The sequence below is a fragment of the Sebastes fasciatus genome, chromosome 9 (assembly GCF_043250625.1).
Source record: "Sebastes fasciatus isolate fSebFas1 chromosome 9, fSebFas1.pri, whole genome shotgun sequence".
In the NCBI taxonomy this organism is placed as follows: domain Eukaryota; kingdom Metazoa; phylum Chordata; class Actinopteri; order Perciformes; family Sebastidae; genus Sebastes; species Sebastes fasciatus.
In genome coordinates, this window is record NC_133803.1 from 28572978 (window position 1) to 28590623 (window position 17646).

The 17646-nt window shown below is 38.1% G+C and overlaps 2 protein-coding genes across 2 annotated transcripts; both read right to left on the reverse strand.

The window, feature by feature from the left end:
• LOC141774406 (high-affinity choline transporter 1-like) lies at positions 1-8122 on the reverse strand. The gene is made up of 9 exons (XM_074647066.1): positions 6249-8122; positions 4876-5066; positions 4306-4422; positions 3620-3775; positions 2650-2798; positions 1952-2095; positions 1628-1781; positions 1280-1497; positions 1-635 (listed from the first exon to the last, which is right to left on the reverse strand). Exons 2-9 carry the CDS (start codon positions 5057-5059, stop codon positions 93-95), a joined length of 1665 nt encoding a protein of 554 aa, XP_074503167.1. The 5' UTR covers positions 5060-5066; positions 6249-8122; the 3' UTR covers positions 1-92.
• A 278-nt stretch (positions 8123-8400) lies between these two features.
• LOC141774407 (ankyrin repeat domain-containing protein 1-like) lies at positions 8401-15329 on the reverse strand. Its single transcript, XM_074647067.1, has 9 exons — positions 15144-15329; positions 13141-13323; positions 11161-11289; positions 10697-10804; positions 10150-10248; positions 9921-10019; positions 9612-9710; positions 9038-9136; positions 8401-8727 (listed from the first exon to the last, which is right to left on the reverse strand). The coding sequence occupies exons 1-9, from the start codon at positions 15168-15170 to the stop codon at positions 8635-8637; spliced, it is 936 nt and encodes a 311-aa protein (XP_074503168.1). The 5' UTR covers positions 15171-15329; the 3' UTR covers positions 8401-8634.
• Positions 15330-17646: the final 2317 nt, after the last annotated feature.

The following is a 17646-nucleotide window of genomic DNA, read 5'->3' on the forward strand; positions in this document are numbered from 1 at the left end:
AACACACACACACACACACACACACACACACACACTCACAAATAGTATCCGCACATCTCTGCCCAGTAACCTAAGAGCAGATATGTCATACTTTAACACCCTGTGCTCATCATAGGCTCTGAAATTTCATTGTCACACATGTCTTCATTGTTGCTTTTGTCACTGTGTGTTGGTGTTTGTCGTTTTGGCAACTGTTGGGCTTTCATGTTCAACGCATCCCACTTCTCAGGAAGCAGGTTTTTGTGGATCAGCAGAGAAAACAGGTAGGAGAACAAGAGGGTGGCACTGAAGATGACCAACATGGAGATGGTATTCACTGGAGAGTGTTGGACATAAACACCATCTTCAAGGGTGCATCCTGGCAAATGGAGGATGGGCGGTAGACCAATCAACGGCTCTCCACACAACAGTCTAAACAGCAACCCCACCAGCCAGCCCGTAACATCCCCGTAACCGTTGGAGATGTTGAAGAAGAGAACACAGACCAGTTGAGGGAAAATAACAACGTAGGTTATCAGTGTGCTAAGAAACCATAACACTGGAATGCTGGTTTGGACATTGGTGAGTGATGTGCTGACCAAGCCTGCTACCACCACACAGCCACGAATCACCCACTGGATCTCTCTCTCTGATGCCTGGGAAAGAAGAAATAGAAAGAAGACATGATGAGCTAATTATCCCTGTGGCTGTATTCTACCATCTGTCTCACCTCAGCTCTATATTATCCCGTAATTTGTATAGTGATTAAAATAATAGTGTAGTTAAAGCTGTATTACTGTAAGTGATTTGGCCACCAGGGTCAGAAAGACTAAAAGAGAGCAATATTCTCATGAAGTTGTTGGCTGACAGCTTACATGCATAACTATACATTACATCAACAGAGTGACTTGTGCATCCCATTTTTGTCATGTTTTCTGGCCACTAAATTTTAAATCAAGCTTTCATGTTGTTTTTTTCAGTCTTGGTGTTCTGATGAAAATATCGTTTCCAGTATAGTTGCAGTTAATGTCAAACTTTTTCCATCAGTCACTAATTTACATAAGTTCTATGCCATTTTAAGCTCGACATATAGGTTAGGTTTTGTCAGCTCCTGTGGTGCCTGTGAAAGCCCACATTTTACACAAAGCTGCAATGGTTTGATATTGCAAGCATTGCCAGGCTAATAATTAAAATCAGTGTGGACCTGAAGAGTGGGCTTCTCAGTGGTGGTGGGGAAGTTTATGCAGCTCATAGCTATTTCTCAGGAAGCAGATTATGAAAACAGTTTTAAGGTTGTGACCTGGGTCCTCAGGATGCTCTTATAGATGTTGGAGGTGAAGATGGAAGCTGCAGCCAGCAAGGCAGAATCAGTCGATGACATCACGGCAGCAGCGATACATCCGATACCGATGATGGAGACATAGGTTGGAGTGAGGTGGTGCAAGGTAATGGGCATTACAAAAGTTGCCTCCCCACGTTCAAATGGAGATGGAGAACCATAAGAAGTAAGGTTCCAGTCTAAAGCATGGACAGATAGACACACAGTACACATTTTGAGACAGATAAAGTGGTTGAAGGGAAGATCCATGCATTAACAGTTTAAATGATGCATTAAATGTATTAAACTATTAGATTATGAATAAATCACCTGTTGATGCAGCCACTGCTCCAATCAGGACAGGAGGAATTGCAAAAATAAGAATAATTGCAGCAGCAACAAAACAGTTGATCTTAGCTGCGGCTGAGGAACAGGCAGACAAAGTCCTCTGATGGAACTCCTGATAGCCCAGGCAACCCAGAGTCTTCAAAGAAAAGCATTGTCAATTTAACGTCCCACTTAAAAATCCAAACCATTTTCCAAAGTGAGACCTGAAATACCACCCCTCTGAATAAGAAATTGGGTAAGGCTCGGGGTTAAGGGTTTGGATTGGCACTACATATTTCATAGACAACAACTTCATCTTCCACTTACCAAAAGAAACGTAGTGTCAACCCATCTCCACGCTTTGTCCCATTCTAGTGTACCCATCCAGGGAGCCTGTAAAGTGTTGTTCAGGGCTGTCTGAGTGATGTCCAAGGAGAATGGGCTCATCAGGACAAAGGGGACACAGAACCACTGCAGAGATAAGCAACATAATATTGAGGCACTGACATAGATCACTTGCCCTCCAGAACAGTACATAAGAGCAATCTGGTGCCTCTATCTGCAGGACCACATCATTTGTCACATCATAGTTTTCAGTATAGCATTTTCCCCAGATACTCTTTAAATGAATTGAAAAAGTTGACACTGACTTGAAGCACAATACCGGATGTGTTTACGCTTTTTAATATTTAAGCAAAACCCAGATCTTTTTTTTTGTTGCGTAGACCTAAAGAAAATGGACACCAAACACAATCAAGGCAGTAACTATGTTTCCCTTTAAATCTAATAAGCAAAACAAATCAGTAATATATAAACATAATTTTTAGCAGACAGACATTTTCCAATTTAGCTTCTGTGGCCAAAGAAGCAACAAAGCTCTCTCATGCTGATACCTGTTTGGTAGACGTGCTGAACATCCCTTCAGTGTGTGTCTATATCACATGCTCGCCTTATGAGAGTAGTGACACCATAAAACTGCTCTAAAACACCAGCAAAACCTGTCGCCAGGGCCTGGGCAAACCTACCAAGCTGATAAACATGAGGGCAAGCTGTACGACATCTGTGTAGGCCACAGAGTAGAGACCGCCCATTAGTGTGTAGATAATAGCCACAGCAGCAGAGATCCAGATGCATATGGCGAATGGTAAATCCAGAATCACAGTCATGGTTGCACCTGTGGATTCACAGATGGCAACAGTGGTCGTACAAATTACAGTCATTTCTAAGTATCTTTGCCATGTGTTGTACATTTGTCTGTCGTGTATTAGAAAATCTCTTTCATTTTGTATATATCTGCAAAACATTCCATGCCAATGAAGTCCAAAAACAGAGACATCTTTCATGTCTGGCAAAAGATCCAAATCTTGCCAATAGGGCTACATACTGTGGGTAAAACCTCTGCCCTTATGTACCCAACAGTATTAATGTACTAAATAACATTAATGTACTAATACAAATCCTCTTTTGGGGAGCAAGGTTAGATTGTGTGCAAAGGCTGTGTGCGTGAGTGTGTGTATGTGTATGTGTGTGTGTGTGTGTGTGTGTGTGTGTGTGTATATGTGTGTGTGTTTGTTCTGGTACAGCTATCTTTGTGAGGACCAATTTGAGTTTTAGACCTTCAGTGTGAGGACATTTTTGGAAAGTGAGAACATTGTGGCAGGTCCTCACCTTCGGACAGGCCTTTAAAGGCCTGTTTGAGGGTTTAAACTTGGTTTTAAGGTCCAGGTTAGAATTAGGTTTAGGTTAGGGTTAGGGTAAGGGTTGGGGTCAGGCATTTAGTTGTGATGGTTAAGGTTAGTGTAAGGGGCTAGGGAATACATTATGTCAATGAGTCCTCACAAAGATAGAAATGCACTGCTGTGTGTGTGTGTGTGTGTGTGTGTGTGTGTGTCATTGCATACTCAAGAAACATAGATTTTTTTATAGGTGCAAGACATGTACAATTTATAAATTTAATAATCAGTTATCTTATTTATAATGTAATGGCATACATACCTAAACCAATCAGTGTTGAAGTCACCCACAAAATGTTAGTCACCAGTGTGGCCAGAGAAAAAACAGCCATTGGTACTTTTCCATACTTGATCTGGAAAGGATCCATCATGGTCACGTATTTTCTTTCTCTCATCGGCCCAGCAAAGAAAAGACCACCTAAATAATCAGACAAAGACAATTTTTCAGTAAGTCACGAATGCTACTATTTCATTCACAGCTGTTTTTGTTTTTGAACATTACTTAATTACTAATTTAACTGGTTCTGTTATCAAGATCTGCCATATATTCAGTAAATGTCAATAACACAACCAGTAGACTGTCATCATAAAAACAGAGCAAGAATCAGAGGATGTTCAAACTCACAGTGGCTCCGCCCTCTACTGGACTCTATGGGTAATACTCTCCTCCAATCACATGCACGCGTTTGTCCACTGAGATTTGCATCAACGTATCCGGCCAATCAAGACGTGACGACCAAATACTTGCGTTACCAGAGTATATAAGGCGGCACCCAGCTCTGGCATCCATTTCTTCCATTTATTTTGATCGACAATTGCCCACTTACTGCTCCATCTCCACAGATGGAGTTGCCGCTACAAGAACCTCACCAGTACCCGATCAGCTTCACGATGCCTCCTAATATATCTACACTTCTACTCAGATGTTCAACACTTAAACAGACTTACCAATAATCAAACACATTACTTCTCCTATAATGTAGCTGGAAGCCCAGATTAGGCCCATGGAGGGGTTGTACACCATTTCTGCCAATCCAACAATGAAGCCTCCTCCAATCCACGTAGCTGAAACATGAACCAACATACAAACACACACGCACATTGCTTATTGTGGGGAGGAGTGGAGGTGGATGGGTCCAACAAACACAGGACTTTGAACCGGAAGACCGGGGTTACTAACTTACTTTAGTGAAGTGTGTGATGTGTTTTCCGTACTTATGTTACATTGTTTACGTATGTATTTTAAGCCCAACCATGATGTTTTTCCTAAATATAACTAAGTGGTTTTACCGAAGCGGCCGTTACCGAAGTTTTGTTGCCTAAACATAACCGCGACCATTTCACTGTAACAACCTGGCGTTATATGACACGGGAAAAGCCATTTCACAACGTTAACCCAGCGGCGTGGGGAGGTAGAGGGAGGTCTGAAGTGACGGGAAAAAACAGTGCCATAACTTTTACTAAGATATTCCCCGAGACATCATTTCTTACTACAAATACAATATAATGAGAATTCACCTGCCGTGGTGAAGATCCCCACAACTTTGCTGATGCTTCGGTTTCCCAGCAGGGCCATCTCCATACTGTCCCCCGGAGATTTGTTCCTTTCCTTCTTGGACTTGAAAGAAGCCCAGATGCCGACTCCAAGGATCAGCAGGTAGAAAAACACCATCGCTATTACCCCTGGGATACTGACAGCCATACTGGACCTGATGGTAGGTTGACAGTGTAAAGTGGTTGATTAACAGAGTCAAATAACAATACCAATACCATTTTAGCAAGAAATCCAAAGATTAACTATTTTTAAATCCATCTACTTATAGGGAACTGTCTAGAAGGTGACCTTTTACATGATCGGTATGAGTTATGTATATATTTATGCAAGATCATCTGGTAAATATAACTGGGTTGCTCTGGTGTAACCAGACATTTTGGATGAATACACAATATGTTATAAACACATGGAAAAGTATAAACTCTATTCATGTCACTTAAAATATTCAGAGGCAATAACTCATTGCTCATTGATAACTTCTTGTAAATAAACATGCACTGCAGAATGGTCCAGTGTTATTCAGGATTATGCAAGTTAAGGTACGGGCAAATCTTAGTGGTTTGGTATTACAGAAATTGACATGTGTAAACTCTTACATTATATCTGCTGTAGCCTACACATTATGACTTCACAACTGTCATGAGCATGTAAACACAAACAGAAGTGTTTATAATCTGTAAATTAGTGGAAATTAAGTAGTAAAGGGAAACAGATTTTACACATCAGTCAGTTTACTGGTCATAAAGAGTACAACTCAGCTTTATAATGTCTGCTGCATCTCTGAAGTTTGCAGGGCAGTTACTGACAAAACCATACAGTATGTAGCCTACTATTTTTGGAATAAATCTGAAAAAACAAAAAACAATGGGGGCTCTTTTTTTGCACCGGTGGTACAACCACTATAAACAGTGCTTCACCAGTTAAGTGTTATTCTGATATTGACACATGCGTTGTCATTTGGTCAGGTAATTCTTTGCTCAGCTCAGTGTTTCAATCAAATGAGGTGTAATTCAGGTATTTTGGTGATTCTGTCAACAAGGACAAAGTAAATGCTTGGAGGGAATGAGCCAATGCACACAGCCCTTCAAATCTTGTGGAAATGGCACCAGTCTGCTGCTAAACAACCACACAAGTCAAGTCAATTTTATCTATATAGCCCAACATCATAAATCACAAATATGCCTCAGGGGGCTTTACACACAGCTCTACACACATCACACTGTAGAAGAATCTTTTGTTAAAGAAAACATCACTCAGGTTCCAAATTGAAGATATTAATCTAAACTTAAGATTCATAAAAACTGTAAAACAGAATGTCCATTGGTCCAGTGCTTACCTTAATGCTTAACGCCTCTGACGACAGGTGTTTTCAGTTAATCTGGCTAATTAGACCTCTTCTCAGGATTGTGTGGGCAGTCTCATTAAGTGACATTTTCCAAAGTCTCTTGTGTTGTTGAACCCGTTAGGGCAGAACAAATCACACCTACAGTGTATCCTACACTATTGGAGGGCGGTTTGTGTTTGTGTATGTGTGTGTGTATCTCTCTCTCTCTCTCTCTCTCTCTCTCTCAATAAAAGAAAGCTTAAATTCAAAATCATTTTTATTCAATCAATCCATAAATACAAGGCAAAATGTACATACGTCTTTAACAATAAAAAATAAATTGGATAACCAGTCATATATCAAGAGCTGTTTATCCACATTAACACTTGTCAAACATCCTCTGAATCAACACTGACTTTTCAGCTTTTTCCACTCTCACACTCTTTTGTGTGTGTTTGTTTCACCCTCACCCAAACTAGAATTACAGGAAGAGGAGACACCACATTCCCAAAATATCTTCACTGCAACAAAACAAAAGTGGCTTGCAGCTGGGATGTCAGGGTCGTACTGACAGCTGGGGCCAGTTGAAGCTTTTTTTATACATCACTGAGGTGACCTTTGATAAGTTGTTTGGACTCCAGATGTTCAAACTGAGCTTCAGTAGAAGAAACTGGGACAATTTGAACAAGATGAACTTTGTCTGAATGTTGTCTAGGCTAAACCCACAAACACATGCCTAATCAGTGCTCAAGGTTTGCGGCAGAAACACATTTTCAAAGTGATAAACGGTGTTGTGAATTAGAAGGAAAGAAGTTTTATTGCAGCCAAGATTAAGACGAGTCAAAATAACTGGACTGGACTTTATGTGGAAAAGTACGAATATCAAGCACACTGTAAGTTTCCCTGTATACATTAAAGCAGTACGATGATGCGAATATGATTATGCGACTTAAATGCACGTTGCTGTAGGAGAAAAAGGTCTTACGTAGTTTTGCAGTCTAGGTATTTGCTCCCGTCTAGATCAACTACAAAGAAAACACAGTTGAAGTGTAAATCTGCAGATCACCAACATCAATAAAGTAAGTGTAAGTGAAGAGATTCTTCTCATCCTGATCCAAAAACTTTCTTCACCCCGTCTCATCTCTCAATCGTAAAATGCATAAGACCAAAGAACTAGGTTAAACTCCTCTGAATGTTTAAGTATAACAACACACGTCATCTTTGAGCAAGAGGACGCTGAGTTCCTCCCTTTTCTAACTTTTCAAACTGAGCCGGAGTCCTTTTATACAAATAAATAACTTCAGTTATACACTGGAATCGATCCACACAGACTGTTGATCCGATGGTAAAAGGAAAATCTATCAATTCTAAGTATTTATAATTGGTTAAAATCTGACAATAAAAAAATAATCAAACCAACTACAATATAGCTCTAGACATTCACTTGGTTATTAAGTGTATGGTATTGACATAAATCAATCAAACCCAATAAGTTGATTGCTGACAGCTGTCATTAATCAATAAATACATCATCTTCTCGATGCAGTATCGCTGACTTCAACTCAGCTTAAAGTAAAAATTAAGAAAAAAAAGAAGAAAAACCTCTTTGCGTCGTCGGCCGAGACATTGTCCAGCAATATTTGGCGATCAATTAAACCATCAGTGCTAATAATCACATTATTAACAACATCCTGATTAGATTTCACATTGTTGATCAAAGGCTCCTTCAACTTCCTGCCGATTGATGCCTGTATAATGAACATGTCATATTAGAGAATGTAACCCTGCCAACAGCATTCAGGTAAAACAAAGTCAAACGACTAATGTTCTATTTGTTAAGATATCTTCCAGCGCCCAAATGCTTCGGCCGAGCCAACTTTACATTTAATAATAATACCTTTTATTTAGTGGCGCCTTTCTGGACACCCAAGGACACCTTACAAAAATCAGTTAAAACGTTGACAGATAAAATAATCTAAAAACAACAGGACATGACAGAAACATATTTGTACAGACACATAGGATGGGTGATGATGAGTTCTAGAGAGAGTAGGCCAGTTTAAACAGGTGGGTTTTCAGGAGGGATTTGAATGATGTGATATTGTCAGACTGCCGGATGTGTGGGGGGAGTGAGTTCCATAACCTGGGAGCAGAGCAGCTGAATGCTTTCCTGAGGGGGTAACTATCTGTCAGTCAACATGTGAGACAGTTTGAATCTGATGTGAACACTCGGCACAGCCTCGCTGGATAAACAAAAAAAAAGAAAAAATGACATGTGTGCTTCATGAACCGCAGTATGGAAATGACTAAAAATACTTGTATCTGATGTAATCTGATGAACTCCTGATGAACCAGCAGATCCTGTTGAATTCCTGCTTTCACTGGAATGTGGTGGGTTCTACTGGTTGGACTTGTCCTGGCTGAAGTTACACAGGAGACTCTTAGCTCCGCTCTGCCATGAATACAGCGTCTCCAGTGGAGTTTTTCCATCCTGCACAGGAGAAATAAACAAACTGCAAATCAAAACTTGAAAACTGAAAGAATTTAGGTTCTTTTTTATTTTATTATTAGTTTTTTCAATGAGGCAGTACCATTTCAGTTTAGTTTTTCTTAAATGATATAGTTTTTATTTAGTTTCAGTTCACTAAAAATATTTTTCAGTGCTTATTTTTGTTTTAGTTTCAGTTTTAATTTACCATAATAACCCCCGGGTTCACACACATCCATCCACCAGTGCTGGAAAGTAACTAAGTACATTTACTCAAGTGCAATTTGGAGGTATTTGGTTGCTCTGCACTTACACAGTTCTTGGTTTTGAGACTGGCCCCGTACATCATCAACAGCTTGATCATCTTGAATCTGTTTATTCTCACAGCGTCGTGCATGGGCGTGTCTCCGTCCTTCAGTCGGGGAGGAAAACAGATATTTAGCACAGGTAATCGTTTCTCAATCTGAATGAGAAAAACCGAGAGTTTGACTGGTATCAGGGCAAATGTTTTCATTATTTGTGCACAAATTAGTAACTTGTGCTCTGAATTCAGAAAGAACTCCTTATTTGTTGGCACCTTTATTCTAAAACACTGACTGCTCCTCCAGACCGGAAAAGCCACAACTCAGTTCTGCTACAATATCTTAATGATTATTTCATTTCAAATTATTTTGTTTACGCAAATTGTCTGAAGATTCGTCTCTGAGCTAAAACTTTCCGTGTAGGCTATTTACTATCGGTTCTTTGTGAAATAACAGGAGTAAATACAAGTAGTAGAGCGTCTAATTCCCTGCAGTAGTTTGTGTGGTTGAATTATCTCTGCAGCAGGTCATTTAATGTAGCTGTAAAAGAAGACTGGTGATCTCTGCGTTGTGTTAAGTCCTTACTCTGTCTTTGGCGTTGACGTCTGCTCCACAGTGAATGAGATGCTCAGCACACTCGCAGTGTCCTGTCCGCACAGCAACATGAAGAGGAGTGCTGTTCAGCTGAGGAGAGGAGAGGAGAGGGTTTCAGATTTCTCGATTGATGCAAGAAAAATACCACAAAATGTCTCTAAAAGATTAAAGGCCCAATATGTATAATTTGTGTACACTACTGAAGCTATATTCATGAATCATGTCTTTCTTAAACACCACCGCCAGATGGTGCCAAAGTAAGGGATTTCCATAACCCGGTGTGTGTGTGTGTGCACCAACCTTGTCTCTGTAGGTGAACTTGGCTCCCTGGTCGAGGAGGAGCTGCAGGGCCGGCAGGCTGCCTCCTCTGCAGGCCCAGTGGAGTGCTGTGGCCTCCAGCTGAAACACACACACACACACCGGACTGTTAGACTGACATGTGTGTGTGTGTGTGTGTGTGTGTGTGTGTGTGTGTGTGTGTGTGTGTAGTATATGAGAGATTTGCAATGACAGTTTTAAAATCACTCACCTTGTCTTTTTTCTCAATGACAGCTCCGGCCTCCAGGAGCCTTTTCATGACCTCCACGTGTCCTTTGAACGAGGCTTTGTGCAGAGCTGTTCTCTGGAACTGGACATTTAATGGGACAAAAACAGAGTCTTTACTGGAACTGATAAGATAACAAAACATTATTATTAATAATAATAATATATTATTATTACTATTATTATTATTACTATTAATAATAATAATAATAATAATAATAATAATAATAATAATAATAATAATAATAATAATAATAATAATAATCATTATTAAATACATTTTATTATTATTATTTTATAAAATAAAATAAATGATTAAAGGATTAAACTCCTCTTAAAAGAGCTTCATGTACCTACTTATGGTATTATTTTATACTGTTATTATTATTATTAGCCTTGGCTGCTTCATGTATTTTTTTCATGAAAATTTGATAACATGTCAACATTTCTTTTACATGTTGATTAGTATGTTCTAAGGAGATTTGTTGCCATGTTTGTAGCCACAGACGCAGACATTACTGTGTGACACTCACGTGGTCGGCTGCATTGGGGTCTCCTTCATCAGTTAAGTACTTCTCCACAACAGGCAGTTTGTTCTCCATGGCTGCTGTCAGAAACAGCTGCTCATCCACAAAGTCTGGCTGGATGGTATAAAAACATACATATAAATTGTACGCAGAGGAACACCTGGGTCAGTTAAAACCTCAGTGATCATTCACACAGAGAGTTGATATATATATATATATATATAGAGAGAGAGAGAGAGAGAGAGAGAGAGCTATAAATGATATTATGTATCATAGCTTATAGGAGACGATAACAATTACATTCTGATTACATTAGTAAAGTATTTATTATCAGTTTATTGTTGCACACATAACATTTTATATATTATAATATGCATTCGTTAATTATCACCAAATCATTTGTAAACCTTTAAGAAATCATTTGTAAAACATTGTCATTAAAAAATAGGAAATGAAGAATATAAACTTACCACGGCCTCAGGCTCTGGCTGTTGTTTCTTATGAACGGGAGCCTTCCTCTCCCGTCTCCTCTTCCTCAGCTGCAGGATGTTGAACAGGTCATCCACTGTCTCCAGCTTCAGCCTGCCGCTTTTATCAATCTGACCGGGCAGAGACAAGACAGAGGGCTTCAGCACACAACGCCAAAGAAATAAGACACTTAATTTGAAAAGCAGCTTCTATTGTTCATCTTGTTTACTGAATAATAATCAAGTGAAATGGCACAGAACACTGCAAGCTTTAAAAACTAAATGCTTGGTAGTAAAATGTGAAACATATAAAAAGTAAAGGTACACATTAGTATATTTCAGAGTTTGAATTAATGATACTGTGTATGTTAACTTGTAAACAGTATTTCAATGTACCGTAGCAGCAATGATTCAGTTAGATTGTATAGAAAACATACCATTTGCAGTAAGATAACATTCTGCAAATCAGATTAATGGCGTTGAGTAAAATGCAAGTACAATATTTCCCACTGAAAGCAAAATTATAAAATGTAAAGAAAAAGAAAAAAAACGAAAAGTAAAGTAAAATAGAAAGTAAATTATAAGTAGAAAGTCTTGCAAAATGGAAATAACCAAGTAATATGGAGGGCAGAACCTGCCAAAATGAAAAATAAATTAATAAGTAAATGACTTGATCAATTATTAAATATGACATTAATTGTAGCAAAAATATTAAAAATAAATGTAGCCATTAATCAATTGATAAAATGGGACATAAATTGATATTTCTGTTTTAATTTTGTATTCATTTATCTGTATATTAATTCCCTTATTTATTTACTGTTCTGTTTAATTTTTCCCTTTTATTTATTCATATATATATTTGTATTAATTTTCAAATGAATTTGTTTGTTTTTGCATTTATTTATTCATTTTTGCATTTAATTTTTATTTATTGATTTAATTTTTTGATTGTTTATTTATTTATTTTTGCATTTATTTATTCTGGATTTTATGCAGGTCCCGTCCTTCATAAAGTAAAGTGTCACAATCTCACAATTGTACTTAAAGTGTTCTTTTTATTTCCATTACTCGATTATGATCCAGTCGTACAGCTGGACTTAATGGTCCTTAACGGTCTCTTCAGACTGAATCATTAAGATCTGTCAAATTAGGTTTGCAGCATTCACACTGACGTGTTAAAAAAATAAGATATTTGTGAAAACAGGATCATTGAAAATTAGTAATACGGATATGCATTGAACATGGTGTTTGGACTTACATACTGAAAATATTTAGATATTTCATCTCTAATAAACTGTCAATGCACCAACTAATGTCAAAACCATCATTATGAGATGTATAGCCTTGTGTACTCCTGAGTACATTACTATCAAGAGCGATGTGTTATACTCTCAATGCCTTCAGGTGGCAGCATAGACCAACAGACACACTCATAGGAGGCAACTACACACTTTCTAAGACTAACGTCAGCCTGTTAGTCCACGTGGGCCGGGCATTGCAATGTCATGTAAATGACTAACTACCAGTGGTGGAATGCAACTAAGTACATTTACACAAGTACTGCACTATTACAATTTGATTGTATGTTATTTTATACTTCCACTCTTCCTGTTAAGTACTTCTAACATGCTAATATATCAATAATATTGATACAATAATCCAATAATATAACACTGACAGGATCTAATCTGCATGAAGAGTCCTCATATTTTATATTGTATGTACATTTAGCTGACAATACTTTAACTTTACTTACTAAATAAAATTGCCAATGCAGAACTTTTACTTGTAATGAAGTGTATTTACTGGTATATTGATTCTTTTACTCACGTAAATACTCTAAATACCTCTTCCACCTCTGATACTACTATTTATACTAATAATACTACTCTATTACTGCTACAGCTGATAATTATTACTATTACACAATAACTACTAATACAGGTGTTAACATTGTTGATGTTTTCTGTGTGTTCTTACATTGAGAGCTGCCACACTGACTTCCTCCTGTTCGCCGCCACTGTCACTCTCCTCTGGCAGGCCTCCGCCCACCAGCTCCCTGTTGGACCTGCGGTCATCCTGCTTCTCTTGATCGACGGCCGCCTCGTACACGCCGCCTTGGAAGTCGTCCGCCTCTTTGCCCTCTGACCTCTTACCGGACACCTGAGGGAGAGAAGAGGTGGAGATGTTGTTGTACAACTCTAAGGCTGAGTCATTGCACGTGTACACAGGAGAGACATAGCAGGTTAAACACAGGTGCAATTAATAACATTAATTAAGGCCCTGTTCCATTTAGGTGGCATTGTGCATGCTGGCTCACTGGATTGGCTGCGACACACTGAATAGAACGGGACCATAATTCATTTTATTAATTACACCTGTGTTTATCCTGCGATTACATGTTAAAGGGCTGCTGTGAAAAACCAATAAAACCTGAAATAAATAAAATGTGTTGCACTGATGCGACCGTCTCTTCAGAGTTCACAAACAAGTTTCAAGTTCAAGTTTCTTTACTCGTCATTTGCACAACAATTACAGCAAGCAGTCGCTGAAAATGAAAATCGTGGGTCTCAGTTACCCTTCAACAATGCTCATTAAAAAATGTACATATAAAAAGAAAAATCACACAAGTATAAAAAGCAAAATCTAGGGCTTAAATATTAACATACATAAATATAAAATCAGTAATGTAAATATAAATTTGTAGAAGGCAGTGTTTCAAATGGATAAGCTGAATGTAAACACTATGATATGCACGAGAACCTTCTCTGTGTTTTCATAGAAAGGTCATAAAAGTCTAAATCTTTCTATTGAACTTTAAAAAAAACTGATATTTTTTTTGTAAATTCAGTGAATATCTTTTTGCATTTTGAGTAGGAGAAGCCAATTTGTTTGAGAAAAAGGTTCCCACACTATAATGTCTTAATCTAATCTCAGTTTTTGGTCCAGAGTTAAACACATGAGCAGCTCTCAGCATTCAGCCGCTGCAGAGCCAAATCCCGCTGTTAACGGAGGAATGTAAACACACCACAGCTCCAACACATTAACACACACACACACACTTCATCTCTTTAATGAACTGTTTATATGTCCAATTATTGAATCACTCATGTAATCATTCACGCTGCTTACAGTCTGTGAACTGAACTGTTAATCATTAGGGAAGAGAACCCCTCAGTTAAGATGTTAAGTAAAACAAACATGAAGGTGAAATGTGCGGTAACAACAATGATAGGAAAAGACATTTCCTTTTTACCTTTATCTTACTTAAGTTGTAATTAAGTAGCCGAAACCCTAAGCTTGCAAAGTAAAGAATAATTAAGCAATGGAATTGGGTGATTTAAGTTTAGATAAGAGGAGATAATTGAGGTAGGAGATTGTTTTTAAGGAGTGTTGGTCCTGATTAGCAGGTTCTCTTGACGTCACATGTAAAAATTTCACTTCAATGCTGAAATGATGTGTTTTTTTCTTTCCTTTCCTTACTTACAATTGTAGGTTGTCTTCTTCTTGTTTTACATCTTATATGCAACAATATATAATTGTTTTCCATGATGTGGCATGTTAAGAGATAGTAAGACAAATCAAGAAAGGCATGGGAACTGGTACATGCTTTAGATGTAAAGGTCTTAAAGATGAGTAGTCTTAGTCTAATCAGTTTCCAACAAAGTGTCACTATCATGCATGATTTCACTGTATGTGAAGAACTCCTTTTCTTAAAACAAGATTTACATGGATCAACACATTTTGAGAATCATTTAAGAATTGAAAATAGAGAAAAATAATATTATTTTAGTTTTTTTTTAAATGCTTAAGCTTCTTATTTCATGATGTTTTTTTCAGGCATTTTTCCCCTTTATTTTAATAATAATTTAATTAATAATAATAACTTTCTGGAGTAGAAATCATACAGTCTTTTTTGGTAATTTATGCCTCTTATTTCCTCTCATAATTGCTATCATTTACATATACACAGCAGATCTTACCAGTTCCTCAACACTGAGCAGTCCCATTCTTCTCTTGATATGCAGTAGTGTAATAGCACTGTGGGGTAATTGGATGTAGAGTTAAGTCCACTGGTTTCCTGCTGTGATGGACAGAGTCTCTCTGTCTCTCTCTTCTGTCTGCAGCCGGAGCCTCGGCCTCTTATATAGCCCCTTCAAACCTCTGTAGAAAAAAAAATAGGGTTCCTGTCACTCAAGTCAGATCACATTACTGTCTTCATGTGCTCATTTGGCACGCTGAGTCCTACCAACATCACCCCCCCTCCCCATCTCCATCTCTACACCCAGCCCCTCCCACCACCAGTTGTGCCCAGTTTGGGCTGCTGCTGGCTTCTCTATGTCACCATGCAAAGATGGGGGTGAGGTAAGAGGTGTCACTCTGCCTCACATATATGGGCTGTGAGAGAGTGAACATTGAATGGGATGAACAACATGAGCATGTAGAGAAGTTTTAAAAAGTCTCTTAACCACATATTTGGAAGTGAAAACAACAGTCAACATTTAAGGAATCACTGAAACTCTGTGTGTTTCACCTTTAACCTACAGTACAAAACCTGCCACAGTTATGCACACAGGCAACTGGACAATTTGAATAGTCTTATTAAAATGAGGATTTGTTTCTGATTGTCTGACAACTTTCAGCTAGAGAATTTTACTTTAATTAGAAGCATGTGCTGAGCAGTTTAAAGTAGCACAATGTGTACTCTATTTGTTCATGAGATCCAGTCCAGGTGAGAATGAAACAATTAACGATGATGCGACCAAATAATATCGCAAAGACACCTGCAAGCTGCACCACTGTCCTCTGTCAAGGTGAAATTTAACAAATGACCACAACATGCAGAAGAGAAAACTGAGCATATTTAACACTAAAGAAAATAAAAATGCACACCTAACATCACAAACCAGAAGAAAGAAGCTGTACATTTAACTGAAGCATTTAATAACAAAAGAAAAGACACAACTGAGGCGCATATTCAGCTGTTTCCTAAATGAGAAATGCATGAGAGAAGCTCCTGCTGACTTGAAAACTGTCCCAAACTCAGCCTTAACACTACAGTTTTTAGAGCTAAAATGTAATGTTCTTTTTTATTTACATTTTTAGCAAACACTGAGCAAGGTGCATACATTCTGAAAGAAATTATAGAAACATTTACGTAATATTAGAGAATAAAACAATCCTGTTTTTGATGTTGATCAGTTGCAGCAGGGCAGCACACACATTAAAGTGAATGTCCTTTTTTAGCAAACCAGTTTTTCTTTTCTATTAACTGCAGAGTGATTCATCTTCTCAAACATAGACAGTCTTCTGCAGCGTCTCGTCACACCGGGCATGTGGCCACAGAAATGCAGTGATATCACTGTGAGGAGACAGGTTCATGGTGGTTGAGAAATAAATAGTCACACTTTCAAACATTCTCTCGCTGCGCTGGAGCCCAATCACAGACCGAGGTCAAAGGTCAGCTGGATGCCTGGCAGTTTGACTGACAGCCGGCAGCGGGTAAAGTCACGTCAGGTGCTTTTAAATGTAGTCAAACTGCATATTACACATCTCATTGCGATGTACAGTACATGAGAGCGATGACATCTGACGGTATGTGACGGTCACAAGCTGCGTGAGCTCCCTGTTCACCAATCAGAAGCCAGAGAGAGAAAAGATATGATTTTTAATCAATGACTGTGTGAAGTACAAGAAGTTAAAATAGCAGCACAGACTAAAATGATGTTGATAATGTAATGGGTCGGATATTAACATGTTTATGTCCGGAATAATTATGAACATTTAACAAACTTTAATTCTTGGTGAAAATGTTTTTTTCTCTCATGCCTCCTCGGTGAACAGAGAATCCAAAAATGGAGAAAGTCTTGATGAATTGAAGTAAATGGGGCTAATAGAAAAAGGAATATAATATAAATATTGAGTTAATTGTTTGAGTTATGGAGAAGGGGTAGGACCATTTGTAGGCTGTACTTCTTCCTACTCCTTTTTCAGACATATTTATTATGTTGATTATTTGTTAATTGACAGTTTGCTATATGTTTACTGTTCATTTTTTTGTTATTCTTGTTTTGTTTCTCACTTTGGTATTTGTTACATGTTCGAAATAAATAAATAATTCAAAGCAAGGTCAAAACTAAATGGTTGTCACCGTCCACTCATATTTATCAACATGAATCCCAATTAGTATTTGACTATATGAAAATAATATGCAAGATAAGCATATTGTTTGTTTTCAAGAATGGCAGAATGGTGCGTGGCTTTAAATGCTGCGGCCGCAAGGAATTGTGGGATTTTATTATCTCCTTTCCTTTCGTAAAGGATGGTCCAGTGTATCCTCTGCTAAAGGAGATAAGAAAGGAAGCATTGAAGCTCCTTTCCTTAGCATTTAGAGAATTCAAACAGCTCTTATCATGGCTGCCACTTAGATACTTCCGGGTCATTTCACTCCGTTAGGAACCTTCCTAAGGATAAAAAACAATTTTC